The sequence below is a fragment of the Staurois parvus genome, unplaced genomic scaffold (genome assembly GCF_062004578.1).
Source record: "Staurois parvus isolate SC_StPar_1 unplaced genomic scaffold, SC_StPar_1.0 ptg000642l, whole genome shotgun sequence".
Taxonomy (NCBI): Eukaryota; Metazoa; Chordata; class Amphibia; order Anura; family Ranidae; genus Staurois; species Staurois parvus.
The window spans coordinates 574,927-597,744 of record NW_028318438.1 but is presented as its reverse complement, the minus strand read 5'-3'; the positions used below and the strand labels follow the sequence as shown (position 1 = coordinate 597,744).

Sequence of the window (22,818 nt, the reverse complement as noted above, 5' to 3'; positions counted from 1 at the left end):
ATACACAAGATATTATTGGAGATTGACACTGACACAAAATTAATGCACATAGAGAAATGGGAAAGAGACATAGGAAGAAAAATAGAGGAGGAGGAGAAGAGGAAAATGTTCACGTTAATTCATGAAAATATTAGTATGAGGGAAGTAGAAATAAATTATAAATGTTCGAATAGATGGCACATTACCCCTAATGTAGAGCACAAGATGAATACGGAGATGTCACGGATGTGTTGGAGTGGATGTGGTGAGGTTGGCACGTGGTATCACATGTGGTGGGAGTGTTCAGAAATACAGGTGTTTTGGCAGAAGATAGTTTATTTAGAGGGGAGATAGAGGGGAGGGGGAGTTTGGGAGGGGGGATGGTAAGAAAAGGAAGTTATATATATGGTCAAATAAATTATATAAATTACTGTTTTGATAATTATAATAGAAATGTTGAAATGACATGTATAAGACTTGAAAATAAATAAATATTTATAAAAAAAACAAAAAAAACACCATGTTTCATAATAAAATGTAAGTTTCTACAGATTTACTATAAAATACCTACCAAGAATGCATTGAAAATACTATCTTCAATGTCATATATACTACCCCCCCCCCCCCCCCCATTTATTATACTCACTGATCCTGTAATGTAGATACTACCTTCCATGTAATATTCTCGCTGATCCAGCATTGTATACACCACCTCCCCGTGTCATATACTCAATGATCCTGCATTGTATACACCACCTCCCTTGTCATATACTCGCTGATCCTGCATTGTATACACCATCTCCCATATCATATACTCACTGATCCAGCATTGTATACACCACCTCCCGTGTCATATACTCACTGATCCTGTAATGTAGATACTACCTTCCATGTAATATACTCGCTGATCCAGCTTTGTATACACCACCTCCCGTATCATATACTCACTGATCCAGCATTGTATACACCACCTCCCCGTGTCATATGCTCGCTGATCCTACATTGTATACACCACCTACCCGTGTCATATACTCGCCGATCCTGCATTGTATACACCACCTCCCCGTTTCAAATACTCACTGATCCTTCATTGTATACACCACCTCCCATGTCATATACTTGCTGATCCTGCATTGTATACACCACCTCCCCGAGTCATATATTCGCTGGGCCTGCATTGTATACATCAACCCGCCCCCCCCATATCATATACTCACTGATCCTGCATTGTATACACCACCTCCCTTGTCAGATACTCGCTGATCCTGCATTGTATACACCACCTCCCTTTTCATATACCTGCTGATCCTGCATTGTATACACCACCTCCCTTTTCATATACTCGCTGATCCTGCATTGTATACACCACTTCCCCATGTCATATACTCTCTGATCCTTCATTGTATACACCACCTCCCTAGTCCTACACTCACTGATCCTGCATTGTATACACCACCTCCCTGTGTCATATACTCACTGATCCTGAATTGTATACAACACCCCCCCCCGTGTCATATACTCGCTGATCCTGCACTGTATACACCACCTCCCGTGTTGTAAACTCGCTGATCCTGCATTGTATACACCACCTCCCGTGTCATATACTCGCTGATCCTGCATTGTATACACTACCTCCCCGTGTCATATACTCGCTAATACTGCATTTTATACACCACCTCCCCGTGCCATATACTCGCTGATCCTGCATTGTATACACCACCTCCCCGTGTCATATACTCGCTGATCCTACATTGTATACACCACCTCCCGTGTCATATACTCGCTGATCCTGCATTGTATACACCACCTCCCCGTGTCATATACTCGCTGATCCTGCATTGTATACACTACCTCCCCGTGTCATATACTCGCTGATCCTGCATTGTATACACTACCTCCCCGTGTCATATACTCGCTGATCCTGCATTGTATACACACTCCCCCGTCATATACTCACTGATGCTGCATTGTATACACCACCTCCACGCGTCATATACTCGCTGATCCTTCACTTTATACACCACCTCCCGTGTCATATACTCGCTGATCCTGCATTGTATACTCCACCTCCCTTGTCATATATTCGCTGATCCTGCATTGTATACACTACCTCCCCGTGTCATATACTCGCTGATCCTGCATTGTATACACACCCCCCGTCATATACTCACTGATGCTGCATTGTATACACCACCTCCACGCGTCATATACTCGCTGATCCTTCACTTTATACACCACCTCCCGTGTCATATACTCGCTGATCCTGCATTGTATACACCACCTCCCTTGTCATATATTCGCTGATCCTGCATTGTATACACCACCTCCCTTGTCATATACTCGCTGATTCTGCATTGTATACACCACCTCCCGTGTCATATACTCGCTGATCCTGCATTGTATACACCACCTCCCTTGTCATATATTCGCTGATCCTGCATTGTATACACCACCTCCCGTGTCATATACTCACTGATCCTGCATTGTATACACCACCTCCCGTGTCATATACTCGCTCATCCTGCATTGTATACACCACCTCCCCGTGTCATATACTCGCTGATCCTGCATTGTATACACCACCTCCCTTGTCATATATTCCCTGATCCTGCATTGTATACACCACCTCCCTTGTCATATATTCGCTGATCCTGCATTGTATACACCACCTCCCTTGTCATATATTCGCTGATCCTGCATTGTATACACCACCTCCCCGTGTCATATACTCGCTGATCCTGCATTGTATACACCATCTCCCATATCATATACTCGCTCATCCTGCATTGTATACACCACCTCCCGTGTCATATACTCGCTCATCCTGCATTGTATACACCACCTCCCGTGTCATATACTCGCTGATCCTGCATTGTATACACCACCTCCCGTGTCATATACTCGCTGATCCTGCATTGTATACACCACCTCCCGTGTCATATACTCGCTGATCCTGCATTGTATACACCACCTCCCCGTGTCATATACTCGCTGATTCTGCATTGTATACACCACCTCCCGTGTCATATACTCGCTCATCCTGCATTGTATACACCACCTCCCGTGTCATATACTCACTGATCCTGCATGGTATACACCACCTCCATGTGTCATATACTCACTGATCCTGCATGGTATACACCACCTCCCCGTGTCATATACTCACTGATCCTGCATGGTATACACCACCTCCCCGTGTCATATACTCACTGATCCTGCAATGCAGTTTGTACCTTCCAGCTGAGCTGTGTACTAAGAACAAGCAGCACCATACATACTAATCTCACCTCTTGTTCCTTGCTGCTGCTATGACACTTCCGCCCTTCTGTAGGCGTTTCCAAACTGTGCATGATGCCCTCGCCATGCTGGGTGCTAATAGGTTTATTACCGTGTCAGTCATCGCTGCACAGACCAATTGTGGCTATGGAAGCGGAAAGGGACCGTGCTCAAAACGTTTGTCATAGCAACTTACTTACTGCGCTGCTTACTTTGACATACGGCTGTCGCGAAGACCAATGTGGGTGTGCAGGTGAGTGTCAGATGGAGGGAGAACCTAGGCCGGAAGTGGAGAGGTCATGTGTATGGACGAGGACCGCATACATGTGTGATAATGAAGGCTGAGGAGTGAAATGGCTGCTGACAGGATTGTTAAACTGTCAGAAGGGCTGAACTATTAGAACTGGAGAAATTCATTTGAGCGGCAAATTGGAGTTGTTTCCAATAGCAACCTCTCAGGTGTTACGTGTGATTATCAGAGAGTATTAACCACTTGCCCTCCTGAGGATTTCCCAACCTTTCTGACCAGGCCATTTTTGGCATTATGGCGCTGTGTGGCTTTAACTGACAATTGTGCGGTCATGCAACGCTGCACCCAAATGACATTTTTGTGCTTTTTCTTCCCATGAATTGAGCTTTCTTTCAGTGGTGTTTGCCTGTGCATTTTTTATTTTTTGCTCTATAAACAAAAAGAGACAGATAATTTTGGAAAAAAAACAATATTTCTGACGTTTTGCTATAAAACATATCCAGTGAAAAAATGTCAGAAATTTAGGCCAAAATGTATTCTACATGTCTTCGCTAAACAAAATCCCAATACGTGTAAATGAATTTGTTTTCGTGCAAGTTATAGTGTTTACAAATGGCGGGATATATACTGGGAGGTTTTTGGTTTTTTTTTTTAAATTAAATATTAGTAATGGTATCAATTGGTGATTTATAGCGAGACTGCGGCGGGCATTCTGACACTGTAGGGGGAACTGACTAAACTGCCACTGACATCCCCAGTGACACCAATGGAGTGATCAGTGCTAATATAAAACACTGATATTGTACTAATGACACTGGGCAGGAAGGGATTAACATGTAGGGTGATCAAAGGGTTAACTGTGTGCTGTGTGTGTTTTACTATATAGACAAGCTGCTTTGTATTGCTCAGCTGTGCAGAGCAATGCAAAGCAGCCTGTTCCTGATGACAGGGGATAGACCTGTGTTGTTTACATACAGACCTCTCCCCTTTCACTGTTCCTCGGCGATCGCTGGGTGTCAGCGGGGAATCTCCAGCCGGGACCCGGTGATTGACAGCTGTAGCCACCACTACTACTACAGGGTGCTAGGGCTGCACAAAATCACACACACACATACATACATACACATATATATATATATATATACACACACGTGATTTTGCATTTCCGGGTAGGGGGCATGCGTGTGCCGCCCAACATGCACGCATGTTGGGCGGCACACGAATGCCCCCTACCCGGAAATGCAAAATCACGTGTGTGTATATATATATATATGTGTATGTATGTATGTATGTGTGTGATTTTGTGCAGCCCTAGCACCCTGTAGTAGTAGTTCTGCTATAGGGCCCTGGGGAACCAGTTAAATGATAATGGAACATACTAAAAGGAATGACAGAATGGAATGGGCATAGACAGTAATGGAACAGAAGGGAATGGCCATAGTCCATAATGGAGTCAGAAGGGAATGGCCATAGACCATAATGGAACAGAAGGAAATGGCCATAGACAATAATGGAACAGAAAGGAATGGCCATAGACAATAATGGAACAGAAGGGAATGGCCATAGACAATAATGGAACAGAAGGGAATGGCCATAGACAGTAATGGAACAGAAGGGATTGGCCATAGACAGTAATGGAACAGAAGGGATTGGCCATAGACAGTAATGGAACAGAAGGGATTGGCCATAGACAGTAATGGAACAGAAGGGATTGGCCATAGACAGTAATGGAACAGAAGGGATTGGCCATAGACAGTAATGGAGTCAGAAGCACTAGTCAGATAACATAAATCCTTTGCAGACATACTCCAAGTTCAGTGATGTTAAAAATTGAGATTAGGCGGTATTTTCATTGTTTTCTATGGAATGACAGAAAGGAATGCCCATAGAATATAATGGGAAGCAAAATATGAATATACTTGCAGACAGATCTGTCACGTAAACATTTTCTGTGTCATTTTCCAACTGTCATTTTCCAACTGTCATTTTCCAACTGTCATTTTCCAACTGTCATTTTCCAACTGTCAAAAATAACTGCCATTTTCCAACTGTCAAAAATAACTGCCATTTTCCAACTGTCAAAAATAACTGCCATTTTCCAACTGTCAAAAATAACTGCCATTTTCCAACTGTCAAAAATAACTGCCATTTTCCAACTGTCAAAAATAACTGTCATTTTTCCAACTGTCAAAAATAACTGCCATTTTCCAACTGCCATTTTCCAACTGTCAAAAATAACTCATTTTTCAACTGTCAAAAATAACTGCCATTTTCCAACTGCCATTTTCCAACTGCCAAAAATAACTGCCATTTTCCGACTGCCAAAAATAACTGCCATTTTCCGACTGCCAAAAATAACTGCCATTTTCCGACTGCCAAAAATAACTGCCATTTTCCGACTGCCAAAAATAACTGCCATTTTCCGACTGCCTTTTTCCAACTGTCAACAATAACTGCCATTTTCCGACAGCCATTTTCCAACTGTCAAAAATAACTCATTTTTCAACTGTCAAAAATAACTGCCATTTTCCAACTGCCATTTTCCGACTGCCAAAAATAACTGCCATTTTCCGACTGCCATTTTCCGACTGCCATTTTCCGACTGTCAAAAATAACTGCCATTTTCCAACTGCCAAAAATAACTGTCATTTTCCAACTGCCATTTTCCAACTGTCAAAAATAACTGCCATTTTCCAACTGTCAAAAATAACTGCCATTTTCCAACTGTCAAAAATAACTGCCATTTTCCAACTGTCAAAAATAACTGCCATTTTCCAACTGTCAAAAATAACTGCCATTTTCCAACTGTCAAAAATAACTGCCATTTTCCAACTGTCAAAAATAACTGCCATTTTCCAACTGTCAAAAATAACTGCCATTTTCCAACTGTCAAAAATAACTGCCATTTTCCAACTGTCAAAAATAACTGCCATTTTCCAACTGTCAAAAATAACTGCCATTTTCCAACTGTCATTTTCCAACTGTCAAAAATAACTGCCATTTTCCGACTGCCAAAAATAACTGCCATTTTCCGACTGCCATTTTCCAACTGTCAAAGATAACTGCCATTTTCCAACTGTCAAAGATAACTGCCATTTTCCAACTGTCAAAAATAACTGCCATTTTCCAATTGCCAAAAATAACTCATTTTCCAACTGTCATTTTCCAGCTGTCAAAAATAACTGCCATTTTCCGACTGCCAAAAATAACTGCCATTTCCAACTGTCAAAAATAACTGCCATTTCCAACTGTCAAAAATAACTGCCATTTTCCAACTGCCAAAAATAACTGCCATTTTCCGACTGCCATTTTCCGACTGCCATTTTCCAACTGCCATTTTCCGACTGCCAAAAATAACTGCCATTTTCCGACTGCCATTTTCCAACTGTCAAAAATAACTGCCATTTTCCAACTGCCAAAAATAACTGCCATTTTCCAACTGCCAAAAATAACTGCCATTTTCCAACTGCCAAAAATAACTGCCATTTTCCAACTGTCAAAAATAACTGTCATTTTCCAACTGTCATTTTCCAACTGTCATTTTCCAACTGTCATTTTCCAACTGTCATTTTCCAACTGTCATTTTCCAACTGTCATTTTCCAACTGTCAAAAATAACTGCCATTTTCCGACTGCCATTTTCCGACTGCCATTTTCCAACTGCCATTTTCCGACTGCCAAAAATAACTGCCATTTTCCGACTGCCATTTTCCAACTGTCAAAAATAACTGCCATTTTCCAACTGCCAAAAATAACTGCCATTTTCCGACTGCCATTTTCCGACTGCCATTTTCCGACTGTCAAAAATAACTGCCATTTTCCGACTGTCAAAAATAACTGCCATTTTCCGACTGTCAAAAATAACTGCCATTTTCCGACTGTCAAAAATAACTGCCATTTTCCGACTGTCAAAAATAACTGCCATTTTCCAACTGTCAAAAATAACTGCCATTTTCCAACTGTCAAAAATAACTGCCATTTTCCAACTGTCAAAAATAACTGCCATTTTCCAACTGTTAAAAATAACTGCCATTTTCCAACTGTCATTTTCCAACTGTCAAAAATAACTGCCATTTTCCGACTGCCATTTTCCGACTGCCATTTTCCGACTGCCATTTTCTGACTGCCATTTTCCAACTGTCAAAAATAACTGCCATTTTACAACTGCCAAAAATAACTGTCATTTTCCAACTGCCATTTTCCAACTGTCAAAAATAACTGCCATTTTCCAACTGTCAAAAATAACTGCCATTTTCCAACTGTCAAAAATAACTGCCATTTTCCAGCTGTCAAAAATAACTGCCATTTTCCAACTGTCAAAAATAACTGCCATTTTCCAACTGTCAAAAATAACTGCCATTTTCCAACTGTCAAAAATAACTGCCATTTTCCAACTGTCAAAAATAACTGCCATTTTCCAACTGTCAAAAATAACTGCCATTTTCCAACTGTCAAAAATAACTGCCATTTTCCAATTGCCAAAAATAACTCATTTTCCAACTGCCATTTTCCGACTGCCAAAAATAACTGCCATTTTCCGACTGTCAAAAATAACTGCCATTTTCCGACTGTCAAAAATAACTGCCATTTTCCGACTGTCAAAAATAACTGCCATTTTCCGACTGTCAAAAATAACTGCCATTTTCCGACTGTCAAAAATAACTGCCATTTTCCGACTGTCAAAAATAACTGCCATTTTCCAACTGTCAAAAATAACTGCCATTTTCCAACTGTCAAAAATAACTGCCATTTTCCAACTGCCATTTTCCAACTGCCAAAAATAACTGTCATTTTCCAACTATCAACAATAACTGCCATTTTCCGACTGCCATTTTCCGACAGCCATTTTCCAACTGTCAAAACTAACTGCCATTTTCCAACTGCCATTTTCCAACTGCCAAAAATAACTCATTTTCCAACTATCAACAATAACTGCCATTTTCCGACTGCCATTTTCCGACTGCCATTTTCCGACTGCCATTTTCTGACTGCCATTTTCCGACTGCCATTTTCCAACTGTCAAAAATAACTGCCATTTTCCAACTGTCAAAAATAACTGCCATTTTCCAACTGCCAAAAATAACTGCCATTTTCCAACTGCTAAAAATAACTGTCATTTTCCAACTGTCATTTTCCAACTGTCATTTTCCAACTGTCATTTTCCAACTGTCATTTTCCAACTGTCATTTTCCAACTGTCATTTTCCAACTGTCATTTTCCAACTGTCAAAAATAACTGCCATTTTCCAACTGTCAAAAATAACTGCCATTTTCCAACTTTCAAAAATAACTGCCATTTTCCAACTGTCAAAAATAACTGCCATTTTCCAACTGCCAAAAATAACTGCCATTTTCCAACTGCCAAAAATAACTGTCATTTTCCAACTGTCATTTTCCAACTGTCATTTTCCAACTGTCATTTTCCAACTGTCAACAATAACTGCCATTTTCCGACTGCCATTTTCCAACTGTCAAAAATAACTGCCATTTTCCAACTGCCAAAAATAACTGTCATTTTCCAACTATCAACAATAACTGCCATTTTCCGACTGCCATTTTCCAACTGTCAAAACTAACTGCCATTTTCCAACTGCCATTTTCCAACTGCCAAAAATAACTGTCATTTTCCAACTATCAACAATAACTGCCATTTTCTGACTGCCATTTTCTGACTGCCATTTTCTGACTGCCATTTTCCGACTGCCATTTTCCAACTGTCAAAAATAACTGCCATTTTCCAACTGTCAAAAATAACTGCCATTTTCCAACTGCCAAAAATAACTGCCATTTTCCAACTGCCAAAAATAACTGTCATTTTCCAACTGTCATTTTCCAACTGTCATTTTCCAACTGTCAAAAATAACTGCCATTTTCCAACTGTCAAAAATAACTGCCATTTTCCAACTGTCAAAAATAACTGCCATTTTCCAACTGCCAAAAATAACTGCCATTTTCCAACTGCCAAAAATAACTGCCATTTTCCAACTGCCAAAAATAACTGTCATTTTCCAACTGTCATTTTCCAACTGTCATTTTCCAACTGTCAACAATAACTGCCATTTTCCGACTGCCATTTTCCAACTGTCAAAAATAACTGCCATTTTCCAACTGTCAAAAATAACTGCCATTTTCCAACTGTCAAAAATAACTGCCATTTTCCAACTGCCAAAAATAACTGCCATTTTCCAACTGTCATTTTCCAACTGTCAACAATAACTGCCATTTTCCGACTGCCATTTTCCGACAGCCATTTTCCAACTGTCAAAAATAACTGCCATTTTCCAACTGTCAAAAATAACTGCCATTTTCCGCCTGCCATTTTCCGACTGCCAAAAATAACTGCCATTTTCCAACTGTCAAAAATAACTGCCATTTTCCAACTGTCAAAAATAACTGCCATTTTCCAACTGTCAAAAATAACTGCCATTTTCCAACTGTCAAAAATAACTGCCATTTTCCAACTGCCATTTTCCAACTGTCAAAAATAACTGCCATTTTCCAACTGTCAAAAATAACTGCCATTTTCCAACTGTCAAAAATAACTGCCATTTTCCAACTGCCAAAAATAACTGCCATTTTCCGACTGCCATTTTCCGACTGCCATTTTCTGACTGCCATTTTCCAACTGTCAAAAATAACTGCCATTTTCCAACTGCCAAAAATAACTGTCATTTTCCAACTGCCATTTTCCAACTGTCAAAAATAACTGCCATTTTCCAACTGTCAAAAATAACTGCCATTTTCCAACTGTCAAAAATAACTGCCATTTTCCAACTGTCAAAAATAACTGCCATTTTCCAACTGTCAAAAATAACTGCCATTTTCCAACTGTCAAAAATAACTGCCATTTTCCAACTGTCAAAAATAACTGCCATTTTCCGACTGTCAAAAATAACTGTCATTTTCCGACTGTCAAAAATATCTGTCATTTTCCGACTGTCAAAAATAACTGCCATTTTCCGACTGCCAAAAATAACTGCCATTTTCCGACTGCCATTTTCCAACTGTCAAAAATAACTGCCATTTTCCAACTGTCAAAAATAACTGCCATTTTCCAACTGTCAAAAATAACTGCCATTTTCCAACTGTCAAAAATAACTGCCATTTTCCAACTGTCAAAAATAACTGCCATTTTCCAGCTGTCAAAAATAACTGCCATTTTCCGACTGCCAAAAATAACTGTCATTTTCCGACTGTCATTTTCCGACTGTCATTTTCCGACTGCCATTTTCCGACTGCCATTTTCCGACTGCCATTTTCCAACTGTCAAAAATAACTCATGTTTCAACTGTCAAAAATAACTGCCATTTTCCGACTGCCATTTTCCGACTGCCATTTTCCAACTGTTAAAAATAACTGCCATTTTCCAACTGTCATTTTCCAACTGTCAAAAATAACTGCCATTTTCCAACTGCCAAAAATAACTGCCATTTTCCGACTGCCATTTTCCGACTGCCATTTTCTGACTGCCATTTTCCAACTGCCAAAAATAACTGTCATTTTCCAACTGCCATTTTCCAACTGTCAAAAATAACTGCCATTTTCCAACTGTCAAAAATAACTGCCATTTTCCAACTGTCAAAAATAACTGCCATTTTCCAACTGTCAAAAATAACTGCCATTTTCCAACTGTCAAAAATAACTGCCATTTTCCAACTGTCAAAAATAACTGTCATTTTCCAACTATCAACAATAACTGCCATTTTCCGACTGCCATTTTCCGACTGCCATTTTCCAACTGTCAAAAATAACTGCCATTTTCCAACTGTCATTTTCCAACTGTCATTTTCCAACTGTCATTTTCCAACTGTCATTTTCCAACTGTCATTTTCCAACTGTCAACAATAACTGCCATTTTCCGACTGCCATTTTCCAACTGTCAAAAATAACTGCCATTTTCCAACTGTCAAAAATAACTGCCATTTTCCAACTGTCAAAAATAACTGCCATTTTCCAACTGTCAAAAATAACTGCCATTTTCCAACTGTCAAAAATAACTGCCATTTTCCAACTGTCAAAAATAACTGCCATTTTCCAACTGTCAAAAATAACTGCCATTTTCCAACTGTCAAAAATAACTGCCATTTTCCAACTGTCAAAAATAACTGCCATTTTCCAACTGTCAAAAATAACTGCCATTTTCCAACTGTCATTTTCCAACTGTCAAAAATAACTGCCATTTTCCGACAGCCATTTTCCAACTGTCAAAAATAACTGCCATTTTCCAACTGCCATATTCCAACTGCCATTTTCCGACTGCCAAAAATAACTGCCATTTTCCGACTGCCATTTTCCGACTGCCATTTTCCAACTGTCAAAAATAACTGCCATTTTCCAACTGCCAAAAATAACTGCCATTTTCCAACTGCCAAAAATAACTGCCATTTTCCAACTGCCAAAAATAACTGCCATTTTCCAACTGCCAAAAATAACTGCCATTTTCCAACTGCCAAAAATAACTGCCATTTTCCAACTGCCAAAAATAACTGCCATTTTCCAACTGTCAAAAATAACTCATTTTCCAACTGTCATTTTCCAACTGTCATTTTCCAATTGCCATTTTCCAACTGTCAAAAATAACTGCCATTTTCCGACTGCCATTTTCCGACTGCCAAAAATAACTGCCATTTTCCGACTGTCAAAAATAACTGCCATTTTCCGACTGTCAAAAATAACTGCCATTTTCCGACTGTCAAAAATAACTGCCATTTTCCGACTGTCAAAAATAACTGCCATTTTCCAACTGTCAAAAATAACTGCCATTTTCCAACTGTCATTTTCCAACTGTTAAAAATAACTGCCATTTTCCAACTGTCATTTTCCAACTGTCAAAAATAACTGCCATTTTCCAACTGTCAAAAATAACTGCCATTTTCCAACTGTCAAAAATAACTGCCATTTTCCAACTGCCAAAAATAACTGCCATTTTCCGACTGCCATTTTCCGACTGCCATTTTCTGACTGCCATTTTCCAACTGTCAAAAATAACTGCCATTTTCCAACTGCCAAAAATAACTGTCATTTTCCAACTGCCATTTTCCAACTGTCAAAAATAACTGCCATTTTCCAACTGTCAAAAATAACTGCCATTTTCCAACTGTCAAAAATAACTGCCATTTTCCAACTGTCAAAAATAACTGCCATTTTCCAACTGTCAAAAATAACTGCCATTTTCCAACTGTCAAAAATAACTGCCATTTTCCAACTGTCAAAAATAACTGCCATTTTCCAACTGTCAAAAATAACTGTCATTTTCCAACTGTCAAAAATATCTGTCATTTTCCAACTGTCATTTTCCAACTGTCAAAAATAACTGCCATTTTCCGACTGTCATTTTCCAACTGTCAAAAATAACTGCCATTTTCCGACTGCCAAAAATAACTGCCATTTTCCGACTGCCATTTTCCAACTGTCAAAAATAACTGCCATTTTCCGACTGCCAAAAATAACTGCCATTTTCCGACTGCCATTTTCCAACTGTCAAAAATAACTGCCATTTTCCAACTGTCAAAAATAACTGCCATTTTCCAACTGTCAAAAATAACTGCCATTTTCCAACTGTCAAAAATAACTGCCATTTTCCAACTGTCAAAAATAACTGCCATTTTCCAACTGTCAAAAATAACTGCCATTTTCCAATTGCCAAAAATAACTCATTTTCCAACTGTCATTTTCCATCTGTCAAAAATAACTGCCATTTTCCGACTGCCAAAAATAACTGTCATTTTCCAACTGTCATTTTCCAACTGCCATTTTCCAACTGTCATTTTCCAACTGCCAAAAATAACTGCCATTTTCCGACTGCCATTTTCCGACTGCCATTTTCTGACTGCCATTTTCCAACTGCCAAAAATAACTGTCATTTTCCAACTGCCATTTTCCAACTGTCAAAAATAACTGCCATTTTCCAACTGTCAAAAATAACTGCCATTTTCCAACTGTCAAAAATAACTGCCATTTTCCAACTGTCAAAAATAACTGCCATTTTCCAACTGTCAAAAATAACTGCCATTTTCCAACTGTCAAAAATAACTGCCATTTTCCAACTGTCAAAAATAACTGCCATTTTCCGACTGTCAAAAATAACTGCCATTTTCCGACTGCCAAAAATAACTGCCATTTTCCGACTGCCATTTTCCAACTGTCAAAAATAACTGCCAATTTCCAACTGCCAAAAATAACTGTCATTTTCCAACTGCCAAAAATAACTGCCATTTTCCAACTGTCAAAAATAACTGCCATTTTCCAACTGTCAAAAATAACTGCCATTTTCCAACTGTCAAAAATAACTGCCATTTTCCAACTGTCAAAAATAACTGCCATTTTCCAACTGTCAAAAATAACTGCCATTTTCCAACTGTCAAAAATAACTGCCATTTTCCAACTGTCAAAAATAACTGCCATTTTCCGACTGCCAAAAATAACTGCCATTTTCCGACTGCCATTTTCCAACTGTCAAAAATAACTGCCATTTTCCAACTGTCAAAAATAACTGCCATTTTCCAACTGTCAAAAATAACTGCCATTTTCCAACTGTCAAAAATAACTGCCATTTTCCAATTGCCAAAAATAACTCATTTTCCAACTGTCATTTTCCAGCTGTCAAAAATAACTGCCATTTTCCGACTGCCAAAAATAACTGCCATTTTCCAACTGTCAAAAATAACTGCCATTTTCCGACTGCCAAAAATAACTGCCATTTTCCAACTGTCAAAAATAACTGCCATTTTCCAACTGCCAAAAATAACTGCCATTTTCCAACTGTCAAAAATAACTGCCATTTTCCAACTGCCAAAAATAACTGTCATTTTCCAACTGTCATTTTCCAACTGTCAAAAATAACTGCCATTTTCCGACTGCCATTTTCCAACTGCCATTTTCCGACTGCCAAAAATAACTGCCATTTTCCGACTGCCATTTTCCAACTGTCAAAAATAACTGCCATTTTCCAACTGCCAAAAATAACTGCCATTTTCCAACTGCCAAAAATAACTGTCATTTTCCAACTGTCATTTTCCAACTGTCATTTTCCAACTGTCATTTTCCAACTGTCATTTTCCAACTGTCATTTTCCAACTGTCAAAAATAACTGCCATTTTCCAACTGCCATTTTCCAACTGCCATTTTCCGACTGCCAAAAATAACTGCCATTTTCCGACTGCCATTTTCCGACTGCCATTTTCCAACTGTCAAAAATAACTGCCATTTTCCAACTGTCATTTTCCAACTGTCAAAAATAACTGCCATTTTCCGACTGCCAAAAATAACTGCCATTTTCCGACTGCCAAAAATAACTGCCATTTTCCGACTGCCAAAAATAACTGCCATTTTCAAACTGTCAAAAATAACTGCCATTTTCCAACTGTCATTTTCCGACTGCCAAAAATAACTGCCATTTTCCGACTGCCATTTTCCAACTGTCAAAAATAACTGCCATTTTCCAACTGTCAAAAATAACTGCCATTTTCCAACTGTCAAAAATAACTGCCATTTTCCAACTGTCAAAAATAACTGCCATTTTCCAACTGTCAAAAATAACTGCCATTTTCCAACTGTCAAAAATAACTGCCATTTTCCAACTGTCAAAAATAACTGCCATTTTCCAACTGTCAAAAATAACTGCCATTTTCCAATTGCCAAAAATAACTCATTTTCCAACTGTCATTTTCCAGCTGTCAAAAATAACTGCCATTTTCCGACTGCCAAAAATAACTGCCATTTTCTGACTGCCATTTTCCAACTGTCAAAAATAACTGCCATTTTCCGACTGTCAAAAATAACTGCCATTTTCCGACTGCCAAAAATAACTGCCATTTTCCGACTGCCAAAAATAACTGCCATTTTCCGACTGCCAAAAATAACTGCCATTTTCCGACTGCCAAAAATAACTGCCATTTTCCGACTGCCATTTTCCGACTGTCAAAAATAACTGCCATTTTCCAACTGTCAAAAATAACTGCCATTTTCCAACTGTCAACAATAACTGCCATTTTCCGACTGTCATTTTCCAACTGTCAACAATAACTGCCATTTTCCGACTGCCATTTTCCAACTGTCATTTTCCAACTGTCATTTTCCAACTGTCAACAATAACTGCCATTTTCCGACTGCCATTTTCCAACTGTCAAAAATAACTGCCATTTTCCAACTGTCAAAAATAACTGCCATTTTCCAACTGTCAAAAATAACTGCCATTTTCCAACTGTCAAAAATAACTGCCATTTTCCAACTGTCAAAAATAACTGCCATTTTCCAACTGTCAAAAATAACTGCCATTTTCCAACTGTCAAAAATAACTGCCATTTTCCAACTGTCAAAAATAACTGCCATTTTCCAACTGTCAAAAATAACTGCCATTTTCCAACTGTCAAAAATAACTGCCATTTTCCAACTGTCAAAAATAACTGCCATTTTCCAACTGTCAAAAATAACTGCCATTTTCCAACTGCCATTTTCCAACAGCCATTTTCCAACTGTCAAAAATAACTCATTTTTCAACTGTCAAAAATAACTGCCTTTTTCCAACTGCCATTTTCCGACTGCCAAAAATAACTGCCATTTTCCAACTGCCAAAAATAACTGCCATTTTCCAACTGCCATTTTCCAACTGCCAAAAATAACTGTCATTTTCCAACTATCAACAATAACTGCCATTTTCCGACTGCCATTTTCCGACAGCCATTTTCCAACTGTCAAAAATAACTCATTTTTCAACTGTCAAAAATAACTGCCATTTTCCAACTGTCAAAAATAACTGCTATTTTCCAACTGTCATTTTCTAACTGTCAACAATAACTGCCATTTTCCAACTGCCATTTTCCAACTGCCAAAAATAACTGCCATTTTCCAACTGCCATTTTCCGACTGTCAAAAATAACTGCCATTTTCCAACTGCCAAAAATAACTGTCATTTTCCAACTGTCAACAATAACTGCCATTTTCCGACTGCCATTTTCCGACAGCCATTTTCCAACTGTCAAAAATAACTCATTTTTCAACTGTCAAAAATAACTGCCATTTTCCAACTGTCAAAAATAACTGCCATTTTCCAACTGTCAAAAATAACTGCCATTTTCCAACTGTCAAAAATAACTGTCATTTTCCAACTGCCAAAAATAACTGTCATTTTCCAACTGCCATTTTCCAACTGTCAAAAATAACTGCCATTTTCCAACTGCCAAAAATAACTGCCATTTTCCAACTGCCATTTTCCAACTGCCAAAAATAACTGCCATTTTCCAACTGCCATTTTCCAACTGTCAAAAATAACTGCCATTTTCCAACTGCCATTTTCCGACTGCCAAAAATAACTGCCATTTTCCGACTGCCATTTTCCGACTGCCATTTTCCAACTGTCAACAATAACTGCCATTTTCCGACTGCCATTTTCCAACTGTCAAAAATAACTGCCATTTTCCAACTGTCAAAAATAACTGCCATTTTCCAACTGTCAAAAATAACTGCCATTTTCCAACTGTCAAAAATAACTGCCATTTTCCAACTGTCAACAATAACTGCCATTTTCCAACTGTCAACAATAACTGCCATTTTCCGACTGCCATTTTCCGACAGCCATTTTCCAACTGTCAAAAATAACTCATTTTTCAACTGTCAAAAATAACTGCCTTTTTCCAACTGCCATTTTCCGACTGCCAAAAATAACTCATTTTTCAACTGTCAAAAATAACTGCCTTTTTCCAACTGCCATTTTCCGACTGCCAAAAATAACTCATTTTTCAACTGTCAAAAATAACTGCCTTTTTCCAACTGCCATTTTCCGACTGCCAAAAATAACTGCCATTTTCCTACTGCCATTTTCCAACTGTCAAAAATAACTGCCATTTTCCGACTGTCAAAAATAACTGCCATTTTCCGACTGTCAAAAATAACTGCCATTTTCCGACTGTCAAAAATAACTGCCATTTTCCGACTGTCAAAAATAACTGCCATTTTCCGACTGTCAAAAATAACTGCCATTTTCCGACTGTCAAAAATAACTGCCATTTTCCGACTGTCAAAAATAACTGCCATTTTCCGACTGTCAAAAATAACTGCCATTTTCCGACTGTCAAAAATAACTGCCATTTTCCGACTGTCAAAAATAACTGCCATTTTCCGACTGTCAAAAATAACTGCCATTTTCCGACTGTCAAAAATAACTGCCATTTTCCGACTGTCAAAAATAACTGCCATTTTCCGACTGTCAAAAATAACTGCCATTTTCCGACTGTCAAAAATAACTGCCATTTTCCGACTGTCAAAAATAACTGCCATTTTCCGACTGTCAAAAATAACTGCCATTTTCCGACTGTCAAAAATAACTGCCATTTTCCGACTGTCAAAAATAACTGCCATTTTCCGACTGCCAAAAATAACTCATTTTCCAACTGTCAACAATAACTGCCATTTTCCGACAGCCATTTTCCAACTGTCAAAAATAACTCATTTTTCAACTGTCAAAAATAACTGCCATTTTCCAACTGCCATTTTCCGACTGCCAAAAATAACTGCCATTTTCCGACTGCCAAAAATAACTGCCATTTTCCAACTGCCAAAAATAACTGCCATTTTCCAACTGTCAAAAATAACTGCCATTTTCCAACTGTCAAAAATAACTGCCATTTTCCAACTGTCAAAAATAACTGCCATTTTCCAACTGCCAAAAATAACTGCCATTTTCCAACTGCCAAAAATAACTGCCATTTTCCAACTATCAACAATAACTGCCATTTTCCGACTGCCATTTTCCGACAGCCATTTTCCAACTGTCAAAAATAACTCATTTTTCAACTGTCAAAAATAACTGCCATTTTCCAACTGTCAAAAATAACTGCTATTTTCCAACTGTCATTTTCTAACTGTCAACAATAACTGCCATTTTCCAACTGCCATTTTCCGACTGTCAAAAATAACTGCCATTTTCCAACTGCCAAAAATAACTGTCATTTTCCAACTGTCAACAATAACTGCCATTTTCCGACTGCCATTTTCCGACAGCCATTTTCCAACTGTCAAAAATAACTCATTTTTCAACTGTCAAAAATAACTGCCATTTTCCAACTGTCAAAAATAACTGCCATTTTCCAACTGTCAAAAATAACTGCCATTTTCCAACTGTCAAAAATAACTGCCATTTTCCAACTGCCAAAAATAACTGTCATTTTCCAACTGCCATTTTCCAACTGTCAAAAATAACTGCCATTTTCCAACTGCCAAAAATAACTGCCATTTTCCAACTGCCATTTTCCAACTGTCAAAAATAACTGCCATTTTCCGACTGCCATTTTCCAACTGCCATTTTCCAACTGCCAAAAATAACTGTCATTTTCCAACTGTCAACAATAACTGCCATTTTCCGACTGCCATTTTCCGACTGCCATTTTCCAACTGTCAAAAATAACTGCCATTTTCCAACTGCCAAAAATAACTGCCATTTTCCAACTGCCAAAAATAACTGCCATTTTCCAACTGTCAAAAATAACTGCCATTTTCCAACTGTCAAAAATAACTGCCATTTTCCAACTGTCAAAAATAACTGCCATTTTCCAACTGTCAAAAATAACTGCCATTTTCCAACTGTCAAAAATAACTGCCATTTTCCAACTGTCAAAAATAACTGTCATTTTCCAACTGTCAAAAATAACTGCCATTTTCCAACTGCCATTTTCCAACTGTCAAAAATAACTGCCATTTTCCAACTGCCATATTCCAACTGCCATTTTCCGACTGCCAAAAATAACTGCCATTTTCCGACTGCCATTTTCCGACTGCCATTTTCCAACTGTCAAAAATAACTGCCATTTTCCAACTGCCAAAAATAACTGCCATTTTCCAACTGTCAAAAATAACTCATTTTCCAACTGTCATTTTCCAACTGTCATTTTCCAACTGCCATTTTCCAACTGTCAAAAATAACTGCCATTTTCCGACTGCCATTTTCCGACTGCCAAAAATAACTGCCATTTTCCGACTGCCATTTTCCAACTGTCAAAAATAACTGCCATTTTCCAACTGTCAAAAATAACTGCCATTTTCCAACTGTCATTTTCCAACTGTCAAAAATAACTGCCATTTTCCAACTGCCAAAAATAACTGCCATTTTCCGACTGCCATTTTCCGACTGTCAAAAATAACTGCCATTTTCCAACTGTCAAAAATAACTGCCATTTTCCAACTGTCAAAAATAACTGCCATTTTCCAACTGTCAAAAATAACTGCCATTTTCCAACTGTCAAAAATAACTGCCATTTTCCAACTTTCAAAAATAACTGCCATTTTCCGACTGTCATTTTCCAACTGTTAACAATAACTGCCATTTTCCGACTGCCATTTTCCAACTGTCAACAATAACTGCCATTTTCCGACTGCCATTTTCCAACTGTCAAAAATAACTGTCATTTTTCAACTGTCAAAAATAACTGCCATTTTCCGACTGTCAAAAATAACTCATTTTTCAACTGTCAAAAATAACTGCCATTTTCCAACTGTCAAAAATAACTGCCATTTTCCAACTGTCAAAAATAACTGCCATTTTCCAACTGTCAAAAATAACTGCCATTTTCCAACTGTCAAAAATAACTGCCATTTTCCAACTGCCAAAAATAACTGTCATTTTCCAACTGCCATTTTCCAACTGTCAAAAATAACTGCCATTTTCCAACTGTCAAAAATAACTGCCATTTTCCAACTGCCATTTTCCAACTGTCAAAAATAACTGCCATTTTCCAACTGCCATTTTCCGACTGCCAAAAATAACTGCCATTTTCCGACTGCCATTTTCCGACTGCCATTTTCCAACTGCCAAAAATAACTGTCATTTTCCAACTGTCAACAATAACTGCCATTTTCCGACTGCCATTTTCCGACAGCCATTTTCCAACTGTCAACAATAACTGCCATTTTCCGACTGCCATTTTCCGACAGCCATTTTCCAACTGTCAAAAATAACTGCCATTTTCCAACTGTCAAAAATAACTGCCATTTTCCAACTGTCAAAAATAACTGCCATTTTCCAACTGTCAAAAATAACTGCCATTTTCCAACTGCCATTTTCCGACTGCCAAAAATAACTGCCATTTTCCGACTGCCATTTTCCGACTGCCATTTTCCAACTGTCAAAAATAACTGCCATTTTCCAACTGCCAAAAATAACTGCCATTTTCCAACTGCCAAAAATAACTGCCATTTTCCAACTGCCAAAAATAACTGCCATTTTCCAACTGCCAAAAATAACTGCCATTTTCCAACTGCCAAAAATAACTGCCATTTTCCGACTGCCAAAAATAACTGCCATTTTCCGACTGCCATTTTCCAACTGTCAAAAATAACTGCCATTTTCCAACTGCCAAAAATAACTGCCATTTTCCAACTGCCAAAAATAACTGCCATTTTCCGACTGCCATTTTCCAACTGTCAAAAATAACTGCCATTTTCCAACTGCCAAAAATAACTGCCATTTTCCAACTGCCAAAAATAACTGTCATTTTCCAACTGTCATTTTCCAACTGTCATTTTCCAACTGTCATTTTCCAACTGTCATTTTCCAACTGTCAAAAATAACTGCCATTTTCCAACTGCCATTTTCCAACTGCCATTTTCCGACTGCCAAAAATAACTGCCATTTTCCGACTGCCATTTTCCGACTGCCATTTTCCAACTGTCAAAAATAACTGCCATTTTCCAACTGTCATTTTCCAACTGTCAAAAATAACTGCCATTTTCCGACTGCCAAAAATAACTGCCATTTTCCGACTGCCAAAAATAACTGCCATTTTCAAACTGTCAAAAATAACTGCCATTTTCCAACTGTCATTTTCCGACTGCCAAAAATAACTGCCATTTTCCGACTGCCATTTTCCAACTGTCAAAAATAACTGCCATTTTCCAACTGTCAAAAATAACTGCCATTTTCCAACTGTCAAAAATAACTGCCATTTTCCAACTGTCAAAAATAACTGCCATTTTCCAACTGTCAAAAATAACTGCCATTTTCCAACTGTCAAAAATAACTGCCATTTTCCAACTGTCAAAAATAACTGCCATTTTCCAACTGTCAAAAATAACTGCCATTTTCCAACTGTCAAAAATAACTGCCATTTTCCAATTGCCAAAAATAACTCATTTTCCAACTGTCATTTTCCAGCTGTCAAAAATAACTGCCATTTTCCGACTGCCAAAAATAACTGCCATTTTCTGACTGCCATTTTCCAACTGTCAAAAATAACTGCCATTTTCCGACTGTCAAAAATAACTGCCATTTTCCGACTGCCAAAAATAACTGCCATTTTCCGACTGCCAAAAATAACTGCCATTTTCCGACTGCCAAAAATAACTGCCATTTTCCGACTGCCAAAAATAACTGCCATTTTCCGACTGCCATTTTCCGACTGTCAAAAATAACTGCCATTTTCCAACTGTCAAAAATAACTGCCATTTTCCAACTGTCAACAATAACTGCCATTTTCCGACTGTCATTTTCCAACTGTCAACAATAACTGCCATTTTCCGACTGCCATTTTCCGACAGCCATTTTCCAACTGTCAAAAATAACTGCCTTTTTCCGACTGCCTTTTTCCGACTGCCTTTTTCCGACTGCCTTTTTCCGACTGCCATTTTCCAACTGTCAAAAATAACTGCCATTTTCCAACTGTCAAAATAACTGCCATTTTCCAACTGTCAAAATAACTGCCATTTTCCAACTGCCAAAAATAACTGTCATTTTCCAACTATCAACAATAACTGCCATTTTCCGACTGCCATTTTCCGACAGCCATTTTCCAACTGTCAAAAATAACTCATGTTTCAACTGTCAAAAATAACTGCCATTTTCCAACTGCCATTTTCCGACTGCCAAAAATAACTGCCATTTTCTGACTGCCATTTTCCGACTGCCATTTTCCAACTGTCAAAAATAACTGCCATTTTCCAAATGTCAAAAATAACTGCCATTTTCCAACTGTCAAAAATAACTGCCATTTTCTGACTGCCATTTTCCGACTGCCATTTTCCAACTGTCAAAAATAACTGCCATTTTCCAAATGTCAAAAATAACTGCCATTTTCCAACTGTCAAAAATAACTGCCATTTTCCAACTGTCAAAAATAACTGCCATTTTCCAACTGTCAAAAATAACTGCCATTTTCCAACTGTCAACAATAACTGCCATTTTCCGACTGCCATTTTCCGACAGCCATTTTCCAACTGTCAAAAATAACTCATTTTTCAACTGTCAAAAATAACTGCCTTTTTCCAACTGCCATTTTCCGACTGCCAAAAATAACTGCCATTTTCCGACTGCCATTTTCCGACTGTCAAA

At 38.3% G+C, this 22,818-nt stretch overlaps 2 protein-coding genes across 5 annotated transcripts in view; one reads left to right on the top strand and one right to left on the bottom strand.

Moving 5' to 3' along the window:
• The window catches only part of CCDC32 (coiled-coil domain containing 32), a 28,182-nt gene extending 24,848 nt beyond the window's left edge, over positions 1–3,334 (bottom strand). The window contains exon 1 of one of the 2 annotated variants that reach the window (XM_089693948.1): positions 3,267–3,334. The gene's annotated coding sequence lies outside the window, so the exon portion shown is untranslated. Of the gene's footprint in view, positions 1–3,189 lie in introns of both variants that reach the window. The other variant, XM_089693945.1, reaches the window with a different exon arrangement.
• A 59-nt stretch (positions 3,335–3,393) lies between these two features.
• LOC149449016 (protein-L-isoaspartate(D-aspartate) O-methyltransferase-like) overlaps positions 3,394–22,818 on the top strand; it is a 269,416-nt gene continuing 249,991 nt past the window's right edge. The window contains exon 1 of one of the 3 annotated variants that reach the window (XM_089693942.1): positions 3,394–3,508. In XM_089693942.1, the coding sequence (XP_089550068.1) occupies positions 3,495–3,508 (14 nt within the window). In that variant the 5' untranslated portion in view covers positions 3,394–3,494. The remainder of the gene's footprint in view (positions 3,509–22,818) is intronic. The other 2 variants (XM_089693941.1, XM_089693943.1) reach the window with 2 other exon arrangements.